We start from the raw sequence: 16,384 nt of genomic DNA, 5'->3' as shown, positions 1-16,384 counted from the left end.
CTAAACACAAGCACAAGGTCAAAACCAAACCTCTCAGGAGGGCCACGGTGGCTCAGCAGGCAGAGTTCTTGCCTGCCATGCCAGAGAGCCGGGTTTGATTCCCGGTGCCTGCCCATGTTTAAAAAACAAACAAAACCAAAAAACCAAACCTCTCCTAGTCACTGGCCACGCCAGGGAGACCTGCTCACCACACTGCCATAACAGCAAGAAATGACAGAGCAACTTCGTACCAGCATCCTTCGTCACGATCTGTCAGGGAACCTGGGAAATTGTTTAGCTTGTCTTTGGCTCATTTTTCACCATGTGAAATATCCAGCAAGATATATAAAATGAGGCAACATTTACAGATATTATAAGATTCATAGAATGATGACATTTTAAACACTACTTCAAACAAAATCTTACTTTTCTCTCTGGAAATTTAAAGTGGTTCTTCTCTTATGCCAGTGGTTTGTTAATAACACTTACCAGGTAAAATGCTCTTGCTGTTAATTAAAAACTGTATCAGTACCTGTACTGTACCCACCTCCCCCAAAATTCATGTCCACTCAAAACCTCAGAATTTGACTGTACTGGGAAACAGGGTCTTTGCAGATGTAATTAGTTAAGATGAAGCCATACTGGATTAGTGTAGGCCCTAAATCCAACATGACTAGAATTCTTATAGGATGAGGGAAATTTGGATACAGTGACACAGACGCACAGGGAAGGCAGCTGTAGGAAGACAAAGACTACAGTTAATGTTGCCACAAGCCAAGGAATGCTAGGATCACCGAGGCTGCCATGGCAAGGAGGAGCCTCCCCTGGTGGCTCTGCAAGGGAGGGTGGCCCTACAGGCAAGTAGCTTCGGACTTCTGGTGTCCAGAGCCATGAAAGAAAAAACTTCCGTTGTTTTAAGCCACCCAGTCTCACATAATTTGTTATAGCAGCCACAGGAAATTTATAGAGTACCTGCCTAGTAAATTGATTATTTAAATTTATTTATTTAAATAAATTATTTAAGCTCAGACGGATTGAAATGCACATTACACTTGTTGGTCTCCCTAGAAAGAGTATTTAAGATGTATTTGAAATGGAGAAGAATGGACGATACCTCTCTCTAGGATTTCAAGGCCGGCAGGATGTAGCCAGGCACTATCATCACCCACAAGCTCTCCAGGAGCCCCATAACTGAGGGGTCCACTCTTGGTGGGGGCTGCAACGTCACACTGCTCCTGGCTAGTAAGGAGCAGAAAGGGTCAAGTGCAACCAAGGCAGAGCTTTCAGTGGTGCTGATTCCAGGTGTTCCCAGCTCCAGGAACACCTCATCCAGGCACCCAAACCAAGAAGGATGTCCATGTTAGTTGCAATTAGGGTGTCTGACCTCTATCTGCTAGCTCTTTTCTGAAAACAGTCTTATCTCAACAGACAAACAACAATATCTGCTAGAGGAACCAAGAATCCTAAATCCTGCAACAGAGGGACGAGAAGATCTCATGCGTGGCAGGGTTTCTCTAAACACACCTGCCATCACAAGGGACAATGCCTAGCCCTGACAACACAGATACACAGTGGGGGTTACAGAGTCCTAAGGCAGCCATACTGCTCAACCTAAAGCTCATGGCACACTCTCAACACCTCGTCATTATTCATGACCCCATGCTGTTTTTAGTCTTGTACTATTTTAAGGAATGTATGCATTACTTTAGTAGCATGAAGAAACCATCACTGTTTGTATCCTTCCTAAATTTCAGCACTCAGTGTAAAAAATACATTTAAAACTTTTCGCCAAATTGATGGGTTGGGGGAATAAAACAGACTCTGGCAGCCAGGGCATCTCAGGGATGCTGGCAATCCTGGGACTTAACACAATTCTTAAAATCCAAAAGTCAAAGATTTCCTCTAAATGATGTCATTCTTGATTGGGTATGAATCAAGTTTTGTGGGTGCTTAAATAAACTTGGTGGCATTGTTTTGGGTGCTCCAGGAAAAGGCAGAGTAGAAAAAGGAAAAGGGAGAGACCAGAAGGAAGGGAATAAAGAGAAATACAAACCAAACACACAATAGTATCATAAGAGGGGACAAGTGTAGATGTTTTTACTCATTTTTGGGTTTGATAAGGCTTTAGCGTTTGGTTAGAGACTGAAAAATGGATGAAATGAGTGTACTGGTTGTATTATGATTAGATTCACAAACATACGGAATAAGGACGGGGGGAGGTAGTGATCGTTAGTTTCACTTAAATGTTCTATTTTAGGGCAGGCCATGGTGGCTCAGCAGGTAAGGATACTCGCCTGCCATGCCAGAGGACCTGGGTTCGATTCCCTGGTTCCTGCCCATGCAAAAGAAAAAAAAAAAAAAAAGTTCTATTTTAGCTATTAAAATCCAGATGCAGTAATCATGGATTTCTCAGCCAATAAGTCTGCTTTTATTCCTCTTCCCCTTACACTCTCTTTCCGGTCTGTTTGTTGTTGAGCACATTTAAAGCTCAGTAATAAATACTAAATTACTGAAATCATTGGAAGAGACTTCCTATCAAACTTTTAAACCATATGATCATTCCTCCAGCTATCATAAGAATACTGGAAGCATATTCATTTTGCTTACTTTATCTGGTATTCTACACTCAAAGTATGACAAATGGTCCATAGCAAGAACCCTTGAAATCCTAACAAAACTGCATATTTTCTAAGGAACCAACACTGTCCTCTGATTTGAGGGCAATGTTCAAAATTCCAACTGAGAATTTACCAAGAAATATTTACGCATGTGCTAAAGATAAGTTTGAAAATGAGAATTTCAGTCACAATAGTGATGAATGAGAGTCTCTGCCTAAACTGTAAAACCACCTGAAGCCCATAGTAGAGGACTGAAGGGGCAAGAGGGACATATGGACTTATCACAGACAAGCATGCTTAACTCCTGTCTTCAACTAGAAGCAGGACTGGAAGTCTTATTTTCACTTCTAGTAACATGTTTGTACTTTAGGATGAAGAAAGACAAAAACAAAAAGCCAACAAGACAATGGTTGTTGAGCTAAATGTCTTAATGGTTCCATTTGGAAACTGTATGGTATGCACTATGGTTTCTCCTTCCCTTATGTAAGGAGCAATTTTGGATAAAAGAAGTCTGTTCTCCTGCAGAAGTCAGCAAGGTGGCAGTGGCCACCACAGGCCTCACCTGACTGAGTGGTCGTCACTGCCTGTTACAGCCAGCGGTTTCTTGGGGTGCAGGGCCAGAGCCCAGAGCTCGCCCTCACAGTGGCCCTGCAGGATCAGCATAGGCTTGTCTCGTTCTCGCACGATGACTTCAAATATCTCACTGTCCTGGGTCCCTGCTAGAAGGCGGTCTGCTTTCCAGCACACACTGCGGATAGAGAGGCCTGAAAATAAGCAAATAAATATATAAAATAAAAGCATGCCTTAACAACACTTACAAATTAAAGAAAAACACCTAAATACCCTTTTATTAGGGTAGCATCTAATGAACATATCTTAAAAACACCTGGGGGTGGAGAATCAATTCCATATACCATTCTGTGCTACTTACCTCTTCCTTACATGTATTGGACATTCCCCCTCCACTTGTGATCGATTTTGCAAAAGAGTTACTACTCTTTCTTGCCCAACTTAGGATAGCTATTGTCTTTATAACAGGATATATGTTAGGCAAATTTTAATTTTAAAATATATTTTAAATGAATATAAGAGGAGAAAACCCAACCTTCCTGCAATAACTTCCTTCTGGTTAATAATCACTTCAATCTTTAGGGTGCTAACATTGTATTAAAAATTATATGTGGGTGATACCACTGAACAGTTAATTATCGGGTTAGACACGTTTAGTATGTGTTTTATGAGAACCTAGACTCATCCTGCTTGATAAACAGATGTGCTATGTCCCAGAAATATGCAAATGAAATTCTAATTTCAGTCTTGAAATACCACCAAACATTTGTCAGAGAGGAATAACATCTTAGCAATTTATGGAATCGTCTCTGAGTGTAGTACTCCTTTTAAGGCCAACCTTCTACTCCTGCAGTCTTCATCCTCACTAGGCAGGTCTTCACTTGCCTGCCCAAGCTTTAGACTCTCAGACTTTCTGCGTTCTGTTCCTTAAAGAGTGTCTGGAAAACTGCTCATCTTTTATTTACTCCTATAGTGATTTTTTCATGTCTAAATTAGAAATACATGTCTAAATTAGAAATAATCCCATGTGTGTGTCTATTTTGAAACAGGGTAAGGATGAGGTAAGCTCTATGAGCCATGCTGCCTGCCAGCAGGCTCTGCGCCTTCAAGGGTGAGCAGGGTGGGGATGGGGTGGGGGCGGCTCCAGCCCTGTCCTACACCTGATTGGGAGACACTCCAGAGAGCACCCCTCCCTCTCCAGGGTACAGTTTTTTCCCTATAAAATGTAGACAGCAATTACGGTGACCATGTAGCTTATCATGCAAATCGGGACACCTCTGAAAGTAAAAGGGGCACTAAAAAGAATCAAATTACGTAATTTTTTGAAATACTTATTTATTGACAAATAAGGCAGTTTTAGTTGAAAGACTTATTCAATAGTTCTATCAAAAATACAATAAAATATAAACTATTACAAAATGAAAAAATCCAGGACAAATACGGAGTCCGATGGGATGCTAGAACAACGGAGATAAATGGGGACACACCGGCATCCCAACTGCAATCCTCATCTTATCCTCCTCACTGTTGCATTAGAAGGTGCTAATGAAATAATGTACTTATCTGTGAAAAAAAATTTTTTTCTAAGACACAAGGCTATCTTTACACAAGGTAAGTCTCCTCAGGCCTTGCTCTGAATGCATTGCTGTGTCCTAAAATGGAAGGAGGAGGCAGCCAGGCAGCTTTATTATTCCTGCTGTGAATAAGGATAACTTAGCTATGGCTAGTTCAAATTCAACCTCTCAAAACCCTTGGCTACAAACTTCAGGGGTGGTGGAAAGGACAGAAGGTGCAGAGGGGAGCTGGGATAAACTGTGCTGTGGAAGAACCAGCTGCCTTGGAGGCAATCCTTCGGCCACCATCACTTTCTTGTCCTCCTCTCTGCCCTAGACCTCCTCAGGGGGATAGTTACCATTCATTCATCAACACATTCCTGCTTCCTCCCTGTTTTTTTCTTAGCTCCTATAGGGAGCTGAAAGACAGGGGTGAATTAGTCACTTCTCCAACTGGCTTTGCATGATCTACAATTTTATTACAGAAAGGGTGTATCTCTTTGCTATTCCGAGTTAGTAGGAAGTAATTATATTCCAACACCAGCAAAAAAAAAAAAAAGTCAGCAAATAACTTATGCTTGTTATATTTATTGTTTGTTTTCTGGACTAGAATGGAAAGTCCATGAAGACGAGTTTCAGCTGTTTTGTTCACTGCTGTATCCTCTAGAACAATGTCGGACATGTTATAGTTGTTCAATAAAAATTGATGAATGAATGAAAAAACCATCAAAATCGCAAACATTTCTTGAGTGTCTGTAAATACCTAGTAATGAAAGACACTACACCTTATACTTAATGAGGACATTCACAAAGAAGGGATACAGTCATTCATCCATTCAAAAAATTTTATCAAGCATCTCTTAAGCACCTGACACTAAAAGCTAAAATTGTAAATAAGCCAGGCTCCTGCTCTCATGCAGTTTACTGTTTAGGGGAGGAGCCAGGTCTTGATAAGTAGATATCTACACACCTGTAAACCAGCTAAAATAATATGTATGCATGTGTATGTTTTTACATATATTTATATGCAATATACACATATACATATATAACCTTGTATCTCAGCAATGTCATATTTAAGCTGTTACATAGTATTTGGCCCACAAAGTCTTTGTAATTCCACTGATTGTTTTAAAGCCCCTGCTCTTTCCAGACAGACCCTGAATCCATGGCTCCACTGTAAGCACCCACACCCTGACTCCCCCCTTTTCCTCGCACAGTGTGTTCAGCACACAGGGCTAAATGGCATGAGAACAGAAACTTCTCCCAGCATCCAGCGCTGTGTTTGATCCAGTGCACAAACATCCATTCCCTCCACCATTTCAACTACTGCCTTCTTGTTTTCTGAGAACAAATTCAGAAAAGTATAAGTAACATTACAACAAAAAAATCTACTATCCAGGACTAATGACTGCCGGCATTTTTTTTCAAATATTTGTCTTTTTTTAATTAGATGAAGTTTAAGAACAATTTTTTAACTTGTTGAAAGACTGACGAGCCAGTTAAGCCCTACAGCACTCAGCATTTTCAGACTGTGTCTAGGAATCTCTTAGATTCCTCCGAGGAGCTCCAGGGGCCCCAGGAAGAAGTATAGGAGAAAGGGGAGGCTGGGAGGCCAGGGTTTGATGGCCCCCCTGCTTTACACTCAGTGTCTCCCAGGCTGTTTGATAGATTTTATTAGGAAACAAGGCTTCAGTGAACTGAGGGAAGCTTTACATATAAGGAAGGCAATGAGGGTAGACTGATAGGAATTAATTCTGGGTGAACGGGGGAGGGGAGGGGAGCAAATTAGCTGTTAGATTTTTATTGTTTACAACATAAGCTTAATGAGGTGTGAACATTTTCTCTCAGAGGCCAACTCAGGATCTCCACAAACATTCGCTTATTTCTGCAAACAGACAAATTGCATTTTATCACATTGGACAAATCAACCCGAGGGATCTATCTACAAGGTAGGAGAGGCACCACTGGCTCACTCACTTCCAAGTTAACCATTTTAAATAGGAATTACTTCCTGAAGACACATCAGTAGTAGAGAGCCATATTCAAGTTTCTTAATAATGTCCCGATTCCAGCATCTCTAAATCTAATGGCTCTTCTGCACGCTGCAAGAGTGGTAGAAAGAATCATGTGGTCTCTGCTGGTACAATATGGAGAGGCCCTGGCGCCTGGCAGATCCCCTAGAGGTCTGACAGCATTCCCTTTCTCCTGCCTGAGACTTGGTTTAACTACTCTGACAAAAATGCTAAGAGCAGAAGTATAATCTTGATTTCCTCGCTGGGATGGCCGAGGCAGGCGTTGCATTGGGAAATAACTAAGCTGGCATTCCTACTTTACATTCTGTTCTGGGAATCAGAAAAATATGAGATACTTTTTGGAATTCATTAGAAATCTACCACTAGAGAAAAGAAAGGCAGGTAAAAGCCAGATAATAATTTAAAACCACAGCAATACTCTTTCTTCTGGAAGAATGAACATTACAGACACTCTCTTTTTTCTTTTTTTTTTTTAACATGGGCAGGCACTGGGAATCGAACCCGGGTCCTCGGGCATGGCAGGCAAGAATTCTTGCCTGCTGAGCCACCGTGGCCCGCCCCATTACAGACACTCTTCACAGTATGGACCAAAGGCATTTCTCAGAATTGGTGAGGTGTCCACACTTTGGCCACGGTGGCCTTCTCTGCCACAGCCCTATAAGAAATATGGTGCTTCGGCCTGTACTTGGTAGAGATGGCCAGCAGATGGCAGTAGAGAGCAACCACATATTAAGACCGAAAAACCTCTAAGGCTAAGACCAAATTTTTACAGCCTTCTGCCCTTGTCTTATTTTCACACTAGATAGGGGAAGTTCAACAACATCTTTCTAATCGTCTTTGTTATAGTCCCAAAACCTTGGCAAGGGGAAGTCTAGTCCATAAATATGAAACAAACCTCATAAAAGGACACTGTTTATTTTGTTAGTTCACTGAAAGGTTAAAAACACAGCCTGCCTTTACATCCCAGCTGCACCCCCTCTGAGCTATCTGACATGAAGCTATTTCACTTTTCAAATCTTCGTTTCCCCGTCTGTAAAGCAGAGATAATATCAGTGCTCACACTTCATGGCACTGCTAGGAAGATTCAGCGCAATAATGTATTCAAACACTTCACCCAGTGTCTGGCATGCAGATTTTGTGCTTTTCTGGGGTCTTTCTTTTCTAGGTTTACATCTCAATGAAGAGCAACCTGCTGTAGCTGTGGTCAGATTATAGCTGACGCCAGTACCAGTCAGCTCCAGGATCTATGCAGAAGTGGTGCTGTATGCCTTCCCTTGAGTAACAACTTTGTGTTTGTTTGATTGTTATGATAATTTTAATGTGCTAACACCACAAACTCTTAGAAGGAAAGTCTATGGCCCCACATACAAAGAGAGAACAAGCTATTTTGGCACTAGAATGGCCTTTTTCTCAAATATTCTCTAGGTCATAGAATAAAAACAGTATCTTTCAAAGGAGAAAAAGAATTTGAATACATTTATCGAAAGGAATTCATAATAATTTGGCCATAAGTAGGCCTAAAAGTGTTTGTAACTTTTAAACCCAGAAATTCCACTTCCAGAAGTTTATTCTAGGAAAATAATTTGAAATATTAAAGAATACATTATGCAGGAGTATTGCTCAAAATAGCAAAACCTAAATGTCTTATGATAGTGTAACTGAGAAGTCAGGATTTAGGGATGATTATGATTACTAAATCATTATGTAGATATTCCCCTTTGCTTTCTGGTATATTAGAGCAGGTAGAGGGAAATACCTGAAATCTATGCACTATAATCCAGCTGCTTTGATCTCTGATAATGATTTACTGCCTTTATTTTGAGACTTTGTGATTGTAAAAACCTTGTGACTCTCACTTGTACTCCTTTTATCTGGTTTTTCAAACTGAGAGTCTTATGATCACTAAAGTCAGCCCCTAACGAGTATTGATGAGGGGCCTTAGTCAAACCAGACTAACACACCCCAATTCCAAAGTTAGATATGCAATCATTTAAACTTCAACCTATAAGTTACCTATACCTCATTATAATGCTAAAAATCAGGCCCATCATCATATTAAGGTCACCATTTTCTTACATATGACTAAGCATGTAATCAGTCGGCGCATGCTCAATGATTAGATCACCCCTAATTATATCATGTGGGTGACACTGAGCTCATTATCCTAAAAAAACTGTCCATCTTTTGATGCTATAAAACTATCAGAATTACTGCAGTTCAGGGAGAGAGATTTTTGGGCTGATAGGCCATCTGATCTCCTGCTTTACACCAAGCAATAAACTTTCTCTCTTTGAAACTCCAGTGTCTCAGGAGTTGGTCATGTGAGAAAATTGGGCAGAGAACCTACTGCTTTTGATCAGTATCAATAGGAGAACTTTTGCTCATGTTACAACAAGGCCATTAAAATCATGGTTATAAATGTCAAAATAATGTGGGAAAATGCTTATATTGTGCTAAAAACAAAAACAGGATAAAATTGTTTGTACAGCTTAATCTCGGTTGGTATTTTCTTAATCAAGAAAATACACCAACATCTTAAAGATTACTGACTCCAAACTGACCAAAAAACCCACTTCAGAAACATGTGAAATAAATATATTTATTTATCTTGTGGGGATTAATAAATTACTAATTTATTCAATGCTGTTAATGAATTCATAGGAGCTTTTTACTGCACTTTCAGAACTGTCAGTTTGCAGACAGTTCTTGGTACATATATACCATGTGCACATCCTTCCAAGTAATGACACCTGGTTCCCAAGCAGGAACTTGCATGAGTCCTGTTCTCCCTTTCCTGACCCTCCACATCTACTTCCTAACATTTTCCACCTTGAGCCAGGGCTGCCTCACCCAGTAGGCAGAGCAAGTTCTCTGCCAAGAGCCCACAATACTCTTAAGGGGCCATGAAAATATTCTCATTTATTCTAAAATCAGAATTAAAAAAAAAAACTCCTAGGTTGTAGAAAAAGTTTTAACATATAATATTAATATATTCATCATCATACCATTGCTGTTGTGAAATATATATTTTTAATACTGTTTTATGGAAAAAGGGGCCCACAAAGGCAAAAGTGCCTAAGGTCTTCGAAAGTCCTATGTGGCCCTACTGGAACCATTTTTCTCCATTCACATTCCTACTGTCTTACCTTGTGCCCTCAGAGTTTGTCCTGTGGGTTATTGTACCAGCCTTCTAATTGTTCTCCTGTCCTTGGCCTTGTGAGTACGTCTCCCACATTGCTTCAGAAATTTCCCCTAGTGCCTATATGAAAAAGGTGACACTCTTTAACAAGCCCTTTAAGAAGACTCGCTACAAACTGACCCCTGACCTATATGTGGTCACAACTCTGCCCACTTGAAATCTTGACTCCAACCACACCAACAGGTTGCAGCTTTCCAAATGGGGGTCCTAGTCCCCATCTCTGTGTATGTGTTCACTCTGCTGCCTCTACCTGGAACATTCTTTCCCACCCTGCCCACTTAAAAATATTGTGAATCTTTCAAGAGACAAGTCAGGCTTCAGCTCCTGTTGCCCTCCTACCCCAAGCACTAATAACTATGCTTTGGGGCTCCCACTGTCCTCCAAACAGCCTAAACTCTTTTCGCACTTAAGTAAATATATCTCAGTTTGGATTCTTCCAGAAGCAGACCTTGAGATAATGATTCATTTCAGAGGCCATTCCAGAAAGTACCACAGAGAAGTAGAGAAGGGAGACAGGGAAAGGAAGCAAGCCCTTAAGTGCCATTATTGAGTAGGTGACTGCTGTGGGCAAATCAGGCTTTGGTCTTGCTCTGGGAAACAGTTTAGAACATCCTCAGAGTTACACCTGTGAAGAAGAGAAACTGAGATGTTTATCCTCCAAGCCTCCTTTCCATCCCTGGCTGAAGACGGCTGTCAGGGCATTCACTCCCTGGCACTTCTGGTTTGCCTGCACAGGTCGAGAGACTGCCACCAGTTGAGGGTTGGGAGCCTTGCTTATGCATTGCTGTGCCCCAGAGCTTAGCATGGTGCTCAGCACACGGGAGACCCTCACTAATTTGTGATGAACAGATAAGTAAATGACTTGGGAAGAGACCAAAAATGTCCTAGAAGAAATACAAAGCATTTTGTATCAGTGTGTGGCCTCAAAAAACGGTCAGCAGTCCTAGTAGAAAGCTGTAGAAGTGGGATCAATACACAATGTCAAGAACTCTGCACGAGGAGTCAAAAGTGCCAGGTTTCAACCTTACTTTGCCAAAGAAATCTGTCCTTTCCACATCACAAGGTGGTTTTGTCATAAATGAGGCAATGGGTGAGCAAGCACTTCATAAACCATGAAGAAATCTGATACTATAAAGTACTATCAAATATTCAAATAGTTGAGACCCATCAATCAGCCAGTTGCCAAGGCAGGGCCCCTATACCAGCTTTTCCACTTGGCCACTTGCTGGGGACGGCTGCAGAGAAGACGGGTGAAGCAGGGAAGACTGCGGCAGGGAGGCGGTGGCACTAGACAGTGTTCTCAGACCTGGTGCTCCAAGGCCTGACGTGTAGTAAAGGGCCAAGAGCAGCCCTTCCCTAGTCTCACTGTGCACTGGAGTCAATAAAGAACATGCTGAAAAAGCAGATGCCTGAACTCCACTCAGAGATTCCCTCTCAACTGGTCTGGAATGGGCTGGGCATAGTTATTTTCAGCTCCCTCAGGGACATGTGTGTGAACCTGGAACTGAGAACCACTGCCTAGAAGCTGTCAAGCTAGTGTGGTTTCAGACTTAAGTTACCTCAAAAATTAATATTATCAGCAGCATCACCAGGTGATGCTTATGCAGTGGTCCCTTGGCTGCATGTTGGAAAACTTCCTCACAGACGAGAAAGGCTAAAACTTGACCTTAGGGACAGAACAAAAAAGAAAATGCGAACTTGAGAAGGTGACTCTGATTCAAGCAAGTAAGCCATGTGTGGTGGTGTAGAGCTGCATGTACCCCAGAAAAAAACATACTTAAATTTAATCCATACCTGCAAGTGTGGACCTTCTGATCATTGAAGTAAGACCTTCAGTTAAGGTGTGTCCCACCTCACATAGGAAGGTCTTAATCCTATTACTGGAGTGCTTTATGAGTGGAATGAAATTCTGACACAGGGAGAAGAAGCAAGAAGCTGAAATTCAATGAAGCCCAGAAGAGAAAGGAGAGGCCTGGAGGGGCTACCATGTGCACTATCATGTGACAGAGGAGCCCAGGACCAAGGATCACTGTCAGTCAGCCCCAGAATGCCAGTCTGCAGGGGCAGGGCAGGGAAGCACTGTCTTGATGATGCCTAAATTTGGACTTTCTTCTAGCCTCAAAAATTCCAAGTTGCAACTTCATTTTATGTGTCCTTTCCAGATCACAAGGTTGTTTTGTGATAAATGAGCTAATAAATTTCCATTGCTTAAGCTGAACTACTGCATGGTATTTGCTTGAGCAGCATGTAAGTGGTCAGTAATGGTCCTCACCAACTTTGACCAGATGCTTCACCCACATGTCCTAGGATGATCATGACAGTTTGGAAGGGAGGCACTCTCTTCATTCCCTAAGACAGCACAGGGTATAGAGGGTACTAGAAAAGGTCTGTTGAGCACATGAAGAAATGAAGGCACGGGAAGGTTATGTTACCTGCCCAATTCAGGCTGTTCAAGTCTGGAGCATACAGTTTTCCCATAAAGATATTTCTTATCTCTGTGAACTTGGGCCCTGGTACAAGAGACTAAACAAGACAAGGTGGAAGCTGTTTCCAGTAACAGCCTGGCCTCATTACAGATGTAGTACTAAGGAATGTGTGATAGGAGTGTGGAAGGCAAAAAGGTAACAAGAAAAGAGAGGAAAAGATTTCACTCAGATGAAGAGAGCGCATGTTGGCGGGAAGGTGGGGGCTCTTTGACCTCCCCATCAGGAGGAAAAGGCTGAGGCCACTTAGGGAAGCTGGGTTGCACCCAGGGGCTCCTGATCTTGTCTGCAGTTCTGGTACCCTAGATGTGATGCTGAAGGCAGAGCTTTGGACCTGAAGGAAACAAGAGGGAAGGAAGTCACGCATCTCCCCAGGGCTTCATGAGCACAGATAACTGGAGCAAAGGACCAGCCTCATGATTTACAGGGCCCAGTACAAAATCAGTGTGGGACCCCTTGTTCAAAAATTAAGAGGTAGACAGAGGTGGCTGAAAGATGTGCTGACTGAGTAGACTGGCAAACAATGGTGTAAACATATGATTGAACATGTTGCTTCTACAAAAAGGAATGAAATTGTGAGGCATGCAGTGATATGAGTGAACCTGTGGGACATTAGGCTTCATTTGAGCAATGGCTTGAAGGAGGGGAGGAAAGTGGTCCTGGAGACCACTGGGAGAACACTGTAGACAGAGGGTATGCCCCTGAGTGCATATCTGGAAGGGGGCAGGTGGCCTGGCCTAGGAGGAGCAGCGGCATGGCTCAAAGGAGAGGAAGTCTAAGGGGAGCAGCCTGCTTGGCCATCGTAATGACCTGGACTGCTCGCAGAGTCCTAGAGGAGGAAGGAATCATGGATCTGTCTCAAGTAAATTTCCAACACTCCTTCTACTGCTGTGCTAAGGACAAGGGTAGAAGCAGGAGTCAAGTTAGGAAGTGACTGAGGTAACCCATGCAGAGGCAGTGGAGAGGGCGAGCGTCTAAGCAGGGGCATCTCACCTCCTGAGGACCCCAACTCAATGCCAAGGGAAGGCAGTTTGATCTGATGCAGGGCGTATCTGGTTTGGAAGGTTATAGGTCTTTGGTTACAGTGATAATCCAATAAGGAGGTTAAAAGAAACACACATACTTCATCTATCCCTATCCGCAGAAGAAAAGCAATCAGTAAAAAGTAACTATGCCTGTATGCCTAAAGCATGTTTTTTAGTACTGCCTATCCAGTTCTCACGCCTGTATCTGACACATAGTTGAAGCCTGATAATAAATATTATTTTTAATATAATATATAAAAACATATATTTTTATTAATAAAAATATATATCCTAAACTGTGTGAATAATTATTGTATTCCTTTAGATATAATCATTTACAACCTAACTGAAAGTGTTTTATCACCATAGGCATAGTTCATTTTGATTGACTTGCTTTAAGAAGTATTTCTGGGCAGGCCATGGTGGCTCAGCAGGTAAGAATGCTCGCCTGCCATGCCCAAGGACCCGGGTTCGGTTTCCGGCGCCTGCCCATGTTAAAAAAAAAAAAAAAGAAGTATTTCTGGTTTTTCTGGTTATCACTAGAAGTCACTATGCTTCATACTTTACCCAGATCATAACTTTGTTTTAAAAATGATCATACTCAAATGCACCATAATTAGGCTTGGTGAGGGCTCCAAGTTACAGAGTTCTTCTCCTCTGTAAGATGACTGAGTTCCACACGTTGACATCCAATGTCTCCCCTAACTTGAAAGTTCCAGAATTTGATATTTAGCAAAAAATGCCCACCATCCCATTTATCCAAAATCCTTGGGGTCTGGTGCATTTGGGAATTAAGAAAATTGTGGATTTTGGACTTTTATATCTCAAACTGGACGTAAAATATGCAGTGGAGTCTGAGGCAGCAAGCACTACTCTGAAATCAAACATATTGATATTCCTACAGTGAAACAAATGATGACAAAGTTCCTCATAACAGTTCAGGTCAGGTTTTGTGGTCAAAATGGTTTAAAAAAAAATCTTTCACTTTTCTGAACTTTATGGCTTTCAGAATTGCAGGTATGAGACTTCGAATGGGTGAATTTGGTTGTAGGTTTCTATCATCATATGTAGTTATCACTAGAGAAAACTTGCCAGACGGCAACAATTTAGCAACTCACAAATGATATCCCAGTCACTGGTGTAAATAAAAGCCTGTGATGCCCCTGGGTGAAAAGTGGTCCTTCGCACTGCATGAAGGCCATTCGCTTTGACTAATAAGCCTTGGGGAGAGCCGTGGTGCCCAGAGAGCCAGATCAGCTCTGGCCCTCCTGATTCCTGTGGATGTGAGCATGACCCATCTCAAACTGGATCACCCCGGTGCTGGTCTGAATCTACTACATACCCCATAAAAGCCATGCCCTTTAATCTTCATTCAATGTTGCTGGGTGTCAGCTTTTTGATTGTTTCTATGGGGATATGACCCACTCAATTGTGGGTGGTAACTTTAGATTAGATGATTTCCATGGAGATGTATCTCTACCCATTCAAGATAGGGTTGCTTACTTGAGCCCTTTAAGAGGGAACCATTTTGGAAAAAGCTCAGAGACCACAGAGCCCACACAGTCAGAGACCTCTGGGGGATGCAGAAGGAAAATGCTCTGGGAAAGCCTTATGAAATAAGGAGACAAAGCTATCAGATGTCACCATGTGCCCTCCCAGCTGAGAGAGAAACTCTGAACTTCATCAGCCCTTTCTCTGGAGTTAAGGTATCTTTCTCTGATGCTTTAATTTGGACATTTTCATTACCTTAGAACTTGCAACTTAATAAATTCCTCTTTTAAAAGCCATCCCATTTCTGGTATATTGCATTCTGGCAGCTTTTACAAACTAAAATAACCTTCAATCTAAAGCAAGATTGATTGTTTTCACTGTGAAGTCAAATGTCTTAATTAGCTTAAACTAGACTACAAAAATGTAAGAGGATTGATTAATAGCATCTCTCTATAATAAAGATACACAACCATTTTTTTCTGAGCTTACTGTGTTCATCTAAAAACTATTTCTCTCTTGATATTTAATAATTAATAGTTATTACAAGATGCAAATGTATGCAAATCTTAAGAAGATTTGCGCAAAGCAACTTGGAAATTGCCTGAACCATTTCATAAACCTTTTAGAAGTCTATGGGCAATAGATGTCTTCACAGGTAGCATATTAAGTCAGTGTAAAAATAAACTCGAATTCCCAAATGCTAGTAAGTAATGGTTTCTTAACCTAAGTCATGGGAATTAAGACATGGCCATGATTAATTCTCTTGTTAAATTTGTTTAAAAACGTTGTTTGAATAAACGAGAAGTCACTATATTTCCATAGAAATGAATTTGAATCATTGTTACACAAATAGTAAAAATATAGAAAACACATTCATTTATATAAAAAATTATTTTCTAGAATAAAACCATCCATACATGTAGCTTCATGTTCAAATTAAGAGCAAGGAAGCTCTACAGTTGTTTTGCCTTAATCTCTTCCTTCAATTATATTTTGTTTCTATTTTGAGGCAAAGAGCCTGAAGGTGAAATAGAAACCCTAGACTTTTTCAGGGGGAGGGCAAAACAAACTTGCCTGAACATCTTCTGTCCACCCTTCCTTCTTTCTTCCATTCTATCTTTTTTTTCCCACTGTCTACTTTTACCTTTGCATACCCCATTCATACTCTCTGTAAACACTCAAGGAATCAAGGGTATAGTACTGGCTAACTGAAGCAGAGGCTAGACCAGAGAAGTATTTATATTTCAATTACTTTTCTTGCCCACCTCACATCCTACATATTTTAATACCCTATTCTTCTACTGGGTCTCCCATCCCCGCTCTACTTGGGACATACTTCCACTTGTCCGAGAGGGTTCCCCACCACAGGTGGCCTGCCATCGGCAGCTGCCATCCGATGGGCAGCTGCCATTGGAGAACACCGCTGAGGG

At 41.5% G+C, this 16,384-nt stretch overlaps 1 protein-coding gene across 1 annotated transcript in view; it reads right to left on the bottom strand.

Annotated features, from left to right (window-relative positions):
• Nucleotides 1–16,384, bottom strand: part of EML6 (EMAP like 6) — a 300,506-nt gene that overhangs the window by 115,073 nt on the left and 169,049 nt on the right. The window contains exon 7 of the mRNA XM_077134236.1: nucleotides 3,160–3,361. Coding sequence (XP_076990351.1) covers nucleotides 3,160–3,361 — 202 coding nt within the window. The remainder of the gene's footprint in view (nucleotides 1–3,159; nucleotides 3,362–16,384) is intronic.

The sequence above is a fragment of the Tamandua tetradactyla genome, chromosome 17 (genome assembly GCF_023851605.1).
Source record: "Tamandua tetradactyla isolate mTamTet1 chromosome 17, mTamTet1.pri, whole genome shotgun sequence".
In the NCBI taxonomy this organism is placed as follows: Eukaryota; Metazoa; Chordata; class Mammalia; order Pilosa; family Myrmecophagidae; genus Tamandua; species Tamandua tetradactyla.
Note: the sequence above shows the minus strand (reverse complement) of the source record. Positions and strands in the feature narration are given on the sequence as shown.